The sequence below is a fragment of the Botryllus schlosseri genome, chromosome 13 (genome assembly GCF_051294905.1).
Source record: "Botryllus schlosseri isolate E-star chromosome 13, Bs_hap1, whole genome shotgun sequence".
Lineage (NCBI taxonomy): Eukaryota > Metazoa > Chordata > Ascidiacea > Stolidobranchia > Styelidae > Botryllus > Botryllus schlosseri.
The window spans coordinates 5,305,611-5,318,844 of record NC_137248.1 but is presented as its reverse complement, the minus strand read 5'-3'; the positions used below and the strand labels follow the sequence as shown (position 1 = coordinate 5,318,844).

Here is a 13,234-nt window from a genome sequence, read left to right as displayed (position 1 = left end):
ATCCCGAATCTATCGGTGTGTAAATAGACAATAATTAAACATGACTCATTCCGAGACTGTTTACAAGAAATAAATCATTGGGGCTCTATCTTCGCGGTTGATTGAACATTACACGTTCAATTACTATTACTCCAAGTGTACATAATCCAATCGAGGAAGATACATAGGTGGGTCTTATGAAAATACAACGTTATCTCAGATAGTGGAGGATCGTTTTTGATTGACAGCCGTCGCCTTTCGAGACGCTGAGAAAAAAGGAAGTTGATAGAAAAAAGCTTGACAGACGCATTCTGGCATCATTCGGTACAGCATAGCATCGTTAGCTGCGAGTCATTAGATACCAGCATCGTATTATATGCGTGCAAAAAATGTTTAAAATGTAGATACTGTTATCCCAGTAATGTGTGTGATGTGATTTTATAACTTTCTTTGAATTTTAGAAAACTATATTTCATATCATATCGTGCAAATATGGATACGAGATCTAGCAAAGTTGCGATTGTTTTTACGCTTGTAATGGTTATCATGGTCGAAGAAGCGTCCGCACATTGGTGGTAAGTCTTTTGAATTACGATGGTTGAGCTCAATGCAAAGAGGACCAATTATTCAAACACGCTACTGCCGAGGGGGCTCTGTCAATAGTTTCACTCAAGTGAAAACATATGTATTCAAGCTGGGTCATCAGTATTTGCTACAATAGCCGGGCGGTATTCAGTAATGGCTCGGCCAATATTGTATATAATTCGGTGTAACACGCGTTTCAGGAAAGCAAATTTACATTCCTCGGGAGCTTGCTGGGGTTACGAAAAAAGTATAACACAGAACGGAATGTTAGAGGTAAAATATCCGAATCGAAACCAAGAAAACCCTTAGCTAAGTGTTTGATGTATCAGTGCCACATTCAAGCACTTAATTAAATATTAGTGATAACATCGATAGGGCATGGAAGTAGTTTGGTCTAAGGATGGTGTGCCAGGCCGCAGTGCAACTGGGCAACAATCGGGGGAGTGGCGGCGCAAAACTCAGAGTAACTGACAATCAGGAAATAAATCGTATCCATGGTATACCCGTCGTGGGGCGGGTGCTTCCCGTGCGCTCATGCACTTAATTACAAAAAATGTACGCTGTGGACTAATCTGGTCATGATTTAACCTAGTGTCTTCGCAGCGGAACCAGCGTTACAGGTTTATATACTCACGTTGCGATTATGCATAGAGAATTCTGCAGTGCTTGGATTCAATTATACAGCGAGGCGCAACAATCGTTAATCATACTGATAGCAGATTGCGTAAATCGGGTACGAAAAGGCCGCAAAAAAATGCGCGACTTGCAGCTGTACCAACGGATACTTTTGAAAAGCGAGCGTACACAGGTCCGCATAGTTTTGCAGGAGAAACCAACATTCTGTCCGCGACAAAAGTCCGTCCTGCTCACGTTTTAAAAGGATCATAAAACGTTTCAGTGATCATTTGTATCCGACTCCCGATCGTGTTTGATCTGGATGTCGCGAAAACCATAAATCATTCCGCAATCACGCGTGGTGTTCATCACTCACCGAGAGGTCGAGATTGTCATGGAGGTACATTTTTTTAAACATTCAATTGACTCCAAGTGGAGTTGTCCAAATACTCCGAAATCTGGACGGCCAAACTTTGGTAAAAGAATGTAAAGATATACTATTGACTATGAGTACATAAAGCCTTGTCAATATAACTTTAAAGTCTTCGGTGATTGGGGAAATTTTGATGAAATACGGCCGACGAAAACAGCGGAAGTGACACAGAGTAGATAGCGGCTGCAAACGATGACGGCACGCCTTTTGTGACGAAAAACAAACGACTTAAACGTCATAATCACGGGTTGTTAAATTGAAGGTACTGTCACAGAGCGGAAGACGGGAATGTAGTAAACACCGGCATATTAAATAGCCTTTTGTAGAAACTGTTGGCAAATATGTGTAGTTTGTAATTATATTAAGACGTAAATAGCTTCCAGTCTGATGACTCGCCATTTATGAGATGGGGGTGTATTCATCGGGCTGTGTCACACGCCAGGTGTACAAGATGTTGCAAAGCAAATGTATCAGGCTCACGCTAAAATAACATGTCCTTAATGTAAACATGTAATCGATGCGTTTCGTGTGGTGCATACGGTACTCCGAATCCGGCAAGTTTCAATAGCGTCGAAGCACGGCGCATAAGGTATTTATCACGTTTCGTGGATTAAAAGTTTTCTGGCGTCTCCGGTCGAGGAACGGACGAAAACATTCTGGAAATCTATTTTACTGCAAACGTTTGAACCGTATGAGGCATTGAACTGACTTTTAGACAACCCGCGGCACTGGTGGTGGTCTTCAAAATGTATAACGAGCTCACGACATCGACTTCACGATGAACAGGAAGCAACAAAATTGTTTACCTTGGGGAATTACTGAGCAAGGAAGTGAAGTATATCAGCGTTGAAGATAAATGGTTTAAATTTCAATCTAAAACCGCAGTGCTGACATCAGACGCGGCGCGAGTCGGCAGATCCCGGCAAGAAATCGAAAAATCTCAATAAATTATTGATGTAATCCCGGACGATTTTTTCAACATATTCGAGAGGTATAAACGTTATATGCGCGCGGGAATAATGAGGAAATACAGCAAATGACGAATATTACAAAACATCACATGAACAAATGCGAATTCCGGGAATGGGAAAGTAAAGAATACAGGGAGACATGAAGGCGTGCGATTCAATAAAACTATTTGATGTGACAACACCGAAGTTTGGAAATGTAGTGTTACCTACGCGTTGGTCAGTGGAGACTTCAAACATCATGATATGCAAGACAACAGATGAAAACAATATTTGCTAAACCGCTGAATTTTGCCCACACAAGTCACAATTGCGGCATCGGCTAGCATTACTAAACCTGTATTGACCTGTTAAACCCCCATGGAATTCCGTAGCGGTTCGTCTTATTAAGTAGACAAATTTATACTAAATGCATTCGATTTTATTCACAAAATTAAAATTGAATTCCGGTGTGCAGTCTTTCAAGAAAAGTGTTGTTTATCGCGCTACAGGTCGCTAGCATCGCCCCGTGCGCCTCTCACAAACATGACCGCCTATCGCACCGAGATGTGCGACGCCGATGGAGTATTTTCGAGGAACCAAAAGGCGCTCTGTAAGAGATACCACAACCATATGGAATTCGTACGAGAAGGTGCTCTTAACGGAATAGGCGAATGCCAACACCAGTTCAGTGACCATCGATGGAACTGCTCCACGGTGAAAGACAACAGCGTTTTTGGAAATGTTCTTGACATAGGTAAGTGTATCTGTGTATGCGTCATTTCGTCCGGCGCGTCGTACGTCCCTCAATCGAGGGTTATCAGTACAAGTGCACAGTGCACACGACCTTGTCGCATTTCCATGATTTATCACATTTCTCCACGGATTGATGTGCAAACGTGGCATGATTGACGAAGATAACTGGGCAAAATTTGAAGGCATTAAGTTCATTGGTAACCAATTTTGAAATTTGGAATATCCTGGGTTCGGCGGTATAGCATGACGGCATATATAAGTATTATGATACGGAATATCGCAATTCTCGGATATACTGTTGAAGAATCATAATATAACGTTACTGTGTGCTTTCTATGGCCTTGTATTTACTGAAGAAACGAACTATAATCTGGGACAGGTTGGAAAAACAAATATGTTACCTTCATTGCGAAAACAACAACTGAAACTGTTCGTATCAAGGTAAATAACTTCGTAGATGTTACGCCATTGGCACGATCGTTAAAATGGATCATATCCCTAAATCTGAACTGTCACGATATTATACGTCACAATTGCATGAATCAACAAAACGAAACCCACATCATAGTGTCCTACATGGTGTCGACACAAGCAAATCGCACGGTTCAATGAAATTGTATCACGTCACAGTTTCCATTTGGCTACGGGCAATTTGACGGTGATTTTTGACCGACTTGCCGAGCATTAAATTTGATGAATCGGGTATCAATCGAAAGCTGACGCTGTGCTGCTTGCGAAAATATAAATTTTATTCCGCTCATGGCCCTGGAACCCCCACAATCTGCCGCAAATTATTCATTGTCTAGTAGATTGGCAGTGTGACGCAACAATGATGTCTGGCGAAACGTGAAACTAGCTCAAGAGCAAGGATGCGGCCGAGCGGCGAGAGTGGGATCAGCTGTCGTCGCGGCAATAGCAGTGTGCAAACGCGCCACAGAGAAACGCTGCGCTGTTGATACCTTTTCTATGCGTTTCGGTACAAGCGAGCACACACCAGCCTTTCCTTGACTTGTAAGGGTAGAACTGGGTCCACGGAATGTATTAGGGCCCTACTAATTTTCGCGCAATATCCTTCAGCTGATAGAGATATGTAGGCTACATCTAAGTAGTCTACATTGGATATGTCAGATTATTATGATATCGATTGCCTTAGCCCGCTTGTTGCGTAGGGCTCCAGAGATGCGTGGCGCTGTTGATACTTTTTCTAAGCGCCTCGCTAAAAGCGAGCACACACCAGCCTTTCCTTGACTTGTAATGGTAGAACTGGGTCCACAGAATGTATTTGGTTCCTACCAATTTTCGCGCAATCCTTCAGCTGTTAAAGATATTTCTAGTAAGAAAAATATACTTTCAAGTAATAAGATTCACTCAAGACAGCAAATTTAGATAATGTAAATATATCATATTGTAGTAATACAACTACAGTGTTGAGTTTTCACTCTAGTCCCCATAAGCACCACGTCGGTGACCTTGAGGCCAAATTCCGAGAAGGCGAAAAAGTGCAAACTCTGTTGGGCCGAATGGACATTCAGTTATTCACAGATGCGAAAAAAATACTGCAAATCCGTTTTACGTAAGTTACATTAGGAATATATATACAGGCTACAGAATGAATATAATTCAAATATCTGTGATACCACTGTATTACTTTTGACGCAAAAGGTCCCCGGCATTCAAAAAAACTATTTGGTGATTGAAAAATGCTAAACCAAATTCCAACGTCAACGTTTATAGTGATATGAGATATATTCCAGTGAAAAACAAAGGTATGAATTTGGTGGTAACATTTTGGAATCATTTGGCAGGTATGGCCCGCAAGCTTTCTAGTAACGGATTGAATCCGGACAGCGATACCAGTATAATTCGACACTCCTGCTGTTAAACTTTATTCAACAATCAACATTTTACCTGCTGCATTCGCGGACCAAGTCCTACCCATACGGATCAAATAAAAGCTTGTAATGTATGCTCATGCTCAATGCTCCTTGCTCACACTTAACCATAAAAGTGACTATAGAAAGTATCGACACCCACCATCAACAGCGCGACGTGTCTCTGGAGCCCTACGCAACAAGCGGGCTAAGGCAATCGATATCATAATAATCTGACATATCCAATGTAGACTACTTAGATGTAGCCTACATATCCCTATCAGCTGAAGGATATTGCGCGAAAATTGGTAGGGCCCTAATACATTCCGTGGACCCAGTTCTACCCTTACAAGTCAAGGAAAGGCTGGTGTGTGCTCGCTTGTACCGAAACGCATAGAAAAGGTATCAACAGCGCAGCGTTTCTCTGTGGCGCGTTTGCACACTGCTATTGCCGTCACGTCAGCTGATCCCACTCTCGCCGCTCGGCCGCATCCTTGCTCTTGAGCTAGTTTCACGTTTCGCCAGACATCATTGTTGCGTCACACTCCCAATCTACTAGACAATGAATAATTTGCGGCAGATTGTGGGGGTTCCAGGGCCATGAGCGGAATAAAATTTATATTTTCGCAAGCAGCACAGCGTCAGCTTTCGATTGATACCCGATTCATCAAATTTAACGCTCGGCAAGTCGGTCAAAAATCACCGTCAAATTGCCTGTAGCCAAATGGAAACTGTGACGTGATACAATTTCATTGAACCGTGCGATTTGCTTGTGTCGACACCATATAGGACACTATGCCCACATTCTCCCTAAAATACGAATGATAACGTCGATACGAAATAGTAACCGTTTATCTCAGTAATGGTTACACCAATTCTTCTACGAATCCGTGTTGATCGTTACGAGTCGACACTGACATAATTTTGATGAAGCGTTCTGATGTCATCGGGCGATTAGGGAGTTATTTTTACGACCCCTTGTTATTACTCAGGCCCCCCATGACTGTGCAATTGACAACGGCATTAGGAAGTGAACAAGTTTCCCGTTTTATGGAGTGTAATTGAGAAGTACCACTGAAAACAGAATATAACCGATAAAATTGTCGATAGCACTGTAGTGAAAACCCATCTAGCAACGTGTGTCTGGTTTAGTCATTTCCGTAGTTACAATATCCAAAATAGACACCGTTCAAATCTAACTGTTTTGGGTGGTAAAATATTGCTAACCTACATTTCAGGAAGTAAAGAAATCGCTTTCGCTTACGCCGTTGCCTCAGCCGGTGTAGTGCACGCTGTCACAAAAGCATGTCAGACCGGACATTTGGAGTGTGGCTGCACTACGAAACCGCGACCAAAAGGTCTACAACCAGACTGGGTACGCACATATATTCTGGGCACTCTTCCAATAGTCCCACTTGAATACGATTTCATTATTAAGTAGATATCTGAAGTCGTATCCCCGTAGCCTGACATAGACGTATTTCAGAGCTGGGAAGGATGTCGGGAAGATACCAGCTACGCGTACGGTTTCGCACAAGAATTTATTGACGCCCACGAAAGGGACAACCTATCCCCAAGAGGTCGAAAAGCCAAAGCGCGAAAGGCGATGAATTTACATAACAACGAAGCGGGGCGCATGGTGAGTAACTTTACCAATTTCCTTCAGTATCATGATTGAATTAGGGCAATAGATTCCCGTTCTCTATGAAAAAAATAATTTTCAATCAATGGACGGGTGAACGCAGAGCTTGAATGTAATTGGCGTCTTCAGCATATCCATAGCCCACTGCACGCAATGTCTCATGTTCATTGTCCGATGTTCATATACCCGGAAAAAAAACGCAAAATAACACACCTGTTGAGATAACATGTAATCACCGTAGCAAAAAGCAAACAAATACCGTTTGATATATTCCTTATAAGAGTCGATAATCCGAGATTTCGAATTCACGACATGCCAATTTGGTGATAAGCATGGAATCGGCGGTTAATCGTTCATTGCAATGTCCTCGGATCAAAACGCTCTGATACATATTTCTATGGAAATAACGGTGAATTAGTTCGATCCAAAGGGAAGTTGAATTTCTAGCAATGAAATGTCTATCTTATCGCTAAGTTACATTGTCGTGTACAAGCTGAACATTTATAATAGGTTTGAATAGGACACAAATGCAGATGGACTTTTGACGGGTGATAAGCACTGTTTTGTAGTAAATGAGGCATCTGAATTACCACAGGTTGTAAGCCATATCCACTAGAAATGCTGGTGCCTCAGAAAAATCTCGCGTGCCTTTTTCAAAACCTCCATTTGAGTCAAGACATGCTGTTCCATAAGCCCATCAAAAATATGTATTGATCGGATATGGCTCAATATCAAAAATGGTCGTGAGGAATTGTCCGAGCAAAGAAGAGATATGAGGGGTCGTTGTTTGTGGCAAAGATTTACAGCACTCAGCGAGTAAATATTATCAAAACCTCGAAAGGAATAATGTATTCTTACGGATTTACGACCGGGCCAAAGACCCTCGCGAAACAACATCATGTTAACAAGGTTGCAAATATCAATTTCGACAAGCTCATATTTCAAGGGATTTACACTAACGTTGGTAGCGTCCTACTTTGGACGAGTAAATTTATCTGAACATTTTATGAGTGTACACAATTTATGATCCATATAAGAATATAGCGACTTCGAACCCTGCCGATAACGGGGCGCCCAGAGAGAAAACAAACGAGATTAGGTAACCTCGACATCCAACCTTACAGCTAATTTTTGGAGAGGCCACGAACAAAATATTCATTCGCGTCACATATATTTTGATTAGGGGATCAAAATACTACATCGGATTTACTCGGCAAAATGAGTCAGTGTTACGCCGCACCAGTCGCATCGTATCATTCATCTGCCGCCGAATCCAAATAAACAGTCGAATGCAAAGTGATCTCAAGTACAAAAGCCCCGCCCGCTACTTTCAGATATTTTGCAAAATTGCAGCATAGATCACTATTGATGATATGACCGATATAATTACCGTGTTTGAAATCGCGCGGTTCGAACAACAATTGGATCACAATAAATGGCAGCGGAGAAGACAAATCCTTGATAGTATGCCTATTACCTATACCCTTATAGCTGTATCAGTAAAGTTTTTCACTATCCGTTATCTTTGTTTATTGATTTAGCTTACGGGGCGCGTTCACCGAATATTTCGGGTTCAATTTCGGTCGTTATCCCGTCGCAATGTATCTTACGTTGAGTTGAGATAAGAAACGGTACACCAGAGCGTCATAGTTTATTAAGCTGAATGTGCGTCAAATACGGATCAGAAAAACGGTGTCGAGATCGCGCAGAGTTATTTAAAACTAAAACATAAAACGTGATGATCAAACGACAATAGTTCTTTGATGAAATGCCTCGGGATCCGAGTCATTGTTCTTTTTACTGTACACGGTGCGCTATATTCACAATGTAGTTGGATCCCTACACATTAAAACAGATAACTCCGCATGACCTCTGAGTCGGAATTCGGTGTAAAGAGACCAGCTCGTTATGGTGTATGAATCAATAAGGTTGCTCGGTACACCGAAGTGCATATAGTCACTCGGTACCTAATTGAGTAAATTATGCATATTAAGTGGTAGAATTGGAATCAATTTGATAATGATATGCCACGAATTTTTAAGCAAGTATGTTATATGGTGGTCCTGCATATATATTCGGTATTTAATCGGCTTTGGCGCGTTTTTGCCATTACATACAATACATATAGCAAGAATGTATCTTTTATTGTATACAACTCCTGTCTTCCTGAAATATGATCATTGATCATGATATATTGATAAAGCAAATCACCGTTAATAAGATGCGCGGCTGTACGGAGCTCTACGACCGCACAATGCTATCAGTAATATTATATTCCTTCTTTCAGACTGTGGTGAGATCAGCAAGACCTGCTTGCAAATGTCACGGCGTATCGGGATCTTGCAACATGAAAAGTTGTTGGAATCGGCTGCCTGATTTCCGGTCGATAGGGCAGGTACTCCGTCAAGCTCATATCGACTCCGTGGACATGCGGATAACCAAAAAAGGACAGATAAAAGTGCGCAGGCCCGCGAGACATGGAAGCACGAAAGCGGATCTCACGGACTTGGTTTACATCGAAGCCTCGCCGGATTACTGTCACAAGAATATCAGGACTGGAGTTCCAGGAACGAGAGGTAGAGAATGTGACAAAAAATCCAGAGGGGCGGATGGATGCGGGCTCTTGTGCTGTGGTAGGGGGTATAGTAAGAAAAAAGTTGTTATCTACAAGGAGTGTAACTGCAAATTCCAATGGTGCTGCACCGTAAAGTGTGAAACATGCAAAGAAGAAATTACGAAGCATATATGTCACTAACGTCAACCTCAACCTCAAAAACTGATCAGATCTCCGCGCTGAGCGGTGACAAATACCATTCGGGATATGGAGTATTGTGACATTTCGTAAGGGGAATGCATACGACATCATCTCTTTTTCGAGTCCGCAATCATCCATCATCATCATTATGAATTCACTGATACGGGAGCCGTGCAAGAATAGTAATCATCCCATATGTAAAGGGTGGATACTATTGATGGTAGGTTGCGTATGTTTGAATTGCTTGAGTCATAACGTCGCGGTGGAATCAAAGCAGCTTATGCCCAGTTTTTCACATCGTCAGATCCAGTTTTCAAGCTGATAGAAAATCAAGTTTTTGTAAAAGTTTGATTTGTTGTCAAACAGAAGGGTTTATCAAATTGTTTCGAAGTTAACCATGGCCGAGATAATGCCGAAAGAAAATGAAAACTTTACATAAAGTTAATTTTCTCACAATGTGTAAAATGGGCATAAGCTACTCTGACTCCACAGCGACGATAAACTTGTTGCATTTTGTCCCAAGACTACTTGCAAAATTGTAGAATTAAACATAGCCGCGGTTTTCATGAACGTAACGACACGATGGAACCGTGAAGCCCTATTTTTATATATATCGTATTGATTTTTCTCAACTACGAATTAGCCGCCGAAAGATTTTGTGTCACTAGCTGAATAACATTAAATTGATGTGTTTTGTACCATATAGTGACGAATGAGCAATGACCATACAGCATTTGCAACAACGATAATGTACAATTGAAAGCTACCGTACACATCGCGCTAGCAGCATAGGTTGTAGCTGTTATTTGCGTGAGCATAACATTCACAATACGCACCAAAATCCTTTCGAAATCAAAATAATCTTCGTATTAGAGCCGATAATATCACATCCGAGACCCGCGAGACCATTAATGTGATAATGGCTAAATTGTCTTCCTCGCAGTTCTAATGGCCGCCCTAACGTGATAAAAATTGATCCGCATCACATAAACCCGTACATCTATCACGGGAAAATAGTTTATGTGCCTTTGTACGTTAGACAAAGCATTACTGTTATTCTAATTTGCAATAGCTCCATTCTTCATTGCCAGCCCCATATGTTTTGCATACATGATGGAACCATCAAATTCTTCGAGCACAAGATGGTGCCTGAGTTGAAATTACAGAAACCCTAATGTCAAAAACACGCACCGGCGTAGTGTAAGGTTACATCACCGATTATGTAAGTTAAATAGGACCACGTTTTTTCTCGGAGACATGTGCAACTCATCGTGTCTGTGAATCGAACTTCTCCAAGTATTGGTTACATATGCACTATATACAGCCATTGGCGATTACATCTCTAGTCAATGTAACGTATGGAATTGTCAGGTGTCACGTGCGCGCCGTGGGCCGCGGGAGAAATCGTGTCAAACTATAGATTAACGAGGTTTTGAAGCGTTGTCGCAAATGCATGTTTCGTGACGGCGAAATCCAACTGCACACTAACGGTGTCACGAGTTTCAAATACAAGTCGATTTACGTTGTGCGTGTGCGTGAGTCTGATGCTTGCGAATTGTTTCACTTAAAATTGATATGTTTTCAGGTTTTGAACCACTCACATCTCCGCAACGCAACTCTTCACCGATATCGTCATCGCGAATTTCATTAAAAAGATAACAAGAGTACTTCCTCACGCGAGAACACATCTTAGTTCTAGAATCGTTCATCACTGTGACATAATTTTCGCTTTGTTCGCCTGTTTTTTCGCGTAGATACAGATCACCCGTGAAATTTTCCTATTGCTGTACAGTGTACATCCTGATAAATCGACGCAGATCTGAAGAGGGTCCACGATAATTTTACTCACTTTTCCAACATGTATTCGCAGAAGTCAAATTATTTACATTCCTCATTCGGTGACTGATGGTACAATATATAGGGTCGGGGTATTAAGACCGTCACCAATTTGACTGGAAATTGAGCATTTCACCCCATTATTGGTGCTACGTCATGAACTAGATCTGATTACGAAGTTACTCAGAAGTGTAGTCCGCCGAAACTAAACAAATTGCTGCGTGCGGTTTGAAGTATGTCGCAAGTATTTGATCTGTTGAGTTGTTAGTGTTAACGAGCTGACAACTTGCTAGAGGTGACAAAAATATTTTGGCGATGTTACATCGCAACTCATAAAATGCTCACATTCTCATCCGATAAAAGCCACCTTTCAAACTTTATCATTTAGAAACAGGTGTTTCAAATATCTTTTGAATTCCATATTTATGTTTTACGATTCTCGTTTCCATGAGACATTTTTACTTCGTCATTTTCCTCAAATAAAATCCAAAAATTGTCTGTCTTCTATATTGGATACTTAGTCCATGGCATAGTCCGTGTTAAAGGTTTGGAGAAACACGAAATTGACGTATTTCGACATGGAATAGCCTGTCGTATGCTTGGAAGTGAGCTACTTACTTTTCAGAAGTTTAGTCCGGTGAAGGTTGTCGCTAGAGGTTTACACAGAGATGAAGGTCGGTGTGTTTTGTAGTTGAGCGCCAGGGTCAAGAGGGGCAATGATCCGACGAAATCGCTATTACGTGTTGGAAATGCGTCACGAAATCGCCACAAAACATTGAAATGACACTGACTAAAGTTAAAATGAGCTTACAAGTGTAGAGATGGGAAACGAATCGATGCAATCTTCTAGATCAGTGTTTCTCAGACGTCTGTCCGTGGCAACTTTCCTGCCGGACCGCCAAATATACTAAAGTTTCATGTCTCAATTGCAAAATACAAGAAGTTGGACGCTTGTTCATTCATTAGAGAAATGGAATACCGAATCTTAAATTGATTTAGAAATTTGTAACGCATTTTCTGCATGGTGTCGTAATATACGGTTTACTTCCAAATTTTCGTATACGTCACGATGCTTCAAGTGTTTTACCACACTATTTAAAGACACCCCACAACTAATCTAAGAGTCAGTTATATGTGAAAGCTAAAAAGACTCTTTCCAGCAAAATTCGTTGAATTTCGATAGTGAAATTTAGCGAAGTTTGGAAATATAATAGACAAATAGAGGCTAGCAAACAGAAAATACGCAGTTCTTTTGAAGAAAGCTAGTGGTTTTTAACAGGACCACAGCCTTTCAGAAATTTCTGAATAATGAAAAACACATGTAATATCATAAAGGCAACAGCGAATTTCTCACTAAATCGAACCACGAATATATTTGATTTTGAGTTGGACACATTTTGCGTTACTTTTGAAATTTGTTTGTTGCCCACAAGCTGTTCTAGATTGTTTTCAACACATGATCGGTCAGTAAGCATGAACTCTGTGCCATTGCTTTCTATATATGCGCATGCGCACGACAAAGCACACACCCAGGACGATAAATATTTTCAGAGCACCAGTATACCTAACGTGAAATCGCAATTTGTAGCATGACCGGCCACGACTAAACAGTCAGCGTGTCGCTACTGTTTTCGAAACCGTGCGTGAAATATTGCTCTATATGTGATCTGTATATACTAATGTTAAAGCTATGTCACAACAAGTGTAGCATCGCAGGGAAATGAAGTGCAATAACACGCACCTTATTCAAGATTAGATTTATAGTGAAAACCTCCCCATTCTTGTGCGAAAGATTATCTCTCGTTGCACTTAACG

General features: G+C 41.2%; 1 protein-coding gene across 1 annotated transcript; it reads left to right on the top strand.

Annotated features, from left to right (window-relative positions):
- Window positions 1-371: 371 nt before the first annotated feature.
- LOC145453846 (protein Wnt-5-like) lies at window positions 372-11,914 on the top strand. The gene is made up of 6 exons (XM_080331825.1): window positions 372-554; window positions 3,072-3,316; window positions 6,425-6,561; window positions 6,673-6,825; window positions 9,116-9,803; window positions 11,169-11,914. Exons 1-5 carry the CDS (start codon window positions 472-474, stop codon window positions 9,581-9,583), a joined length of 1,086 nt encoding a protein of 361 aa, XP_080187951.1. The 5' UTR covers window positions 372-471; the 3' UTR covers window positions 9,584-9,803; window positions 11,169-11,914.
- The last annotated feature ends 1,320 nt before the right edge of the window (window positions 11,915-13,234 follow it).

Excerpts from the sequence above, each read along its gene's own strand:
- LOC145453846 (XM_080331825.1), top strand. The coding sequence starts at position 472 with ATGGATACGAGATCTAGCAAAGTTGCGATTGTTTTTACGCTTGTAATG. Across the intron at positions 3,317-6,424 it reads TGGAAATGTTCTTGACATAG|GAAGTAAAGAAATCGCTTTC; the intron begins GTAAGTGTATCT and ends CCTACATTTCAG. Across the intron at positions 6,826-9,115 it reads ACAACGAAGCGGGGCGCATG|ACTGTGGTGAGATCAGCAAG; the intron begins GTGAGTAACTTT and ends TCCTTCTTTCAG.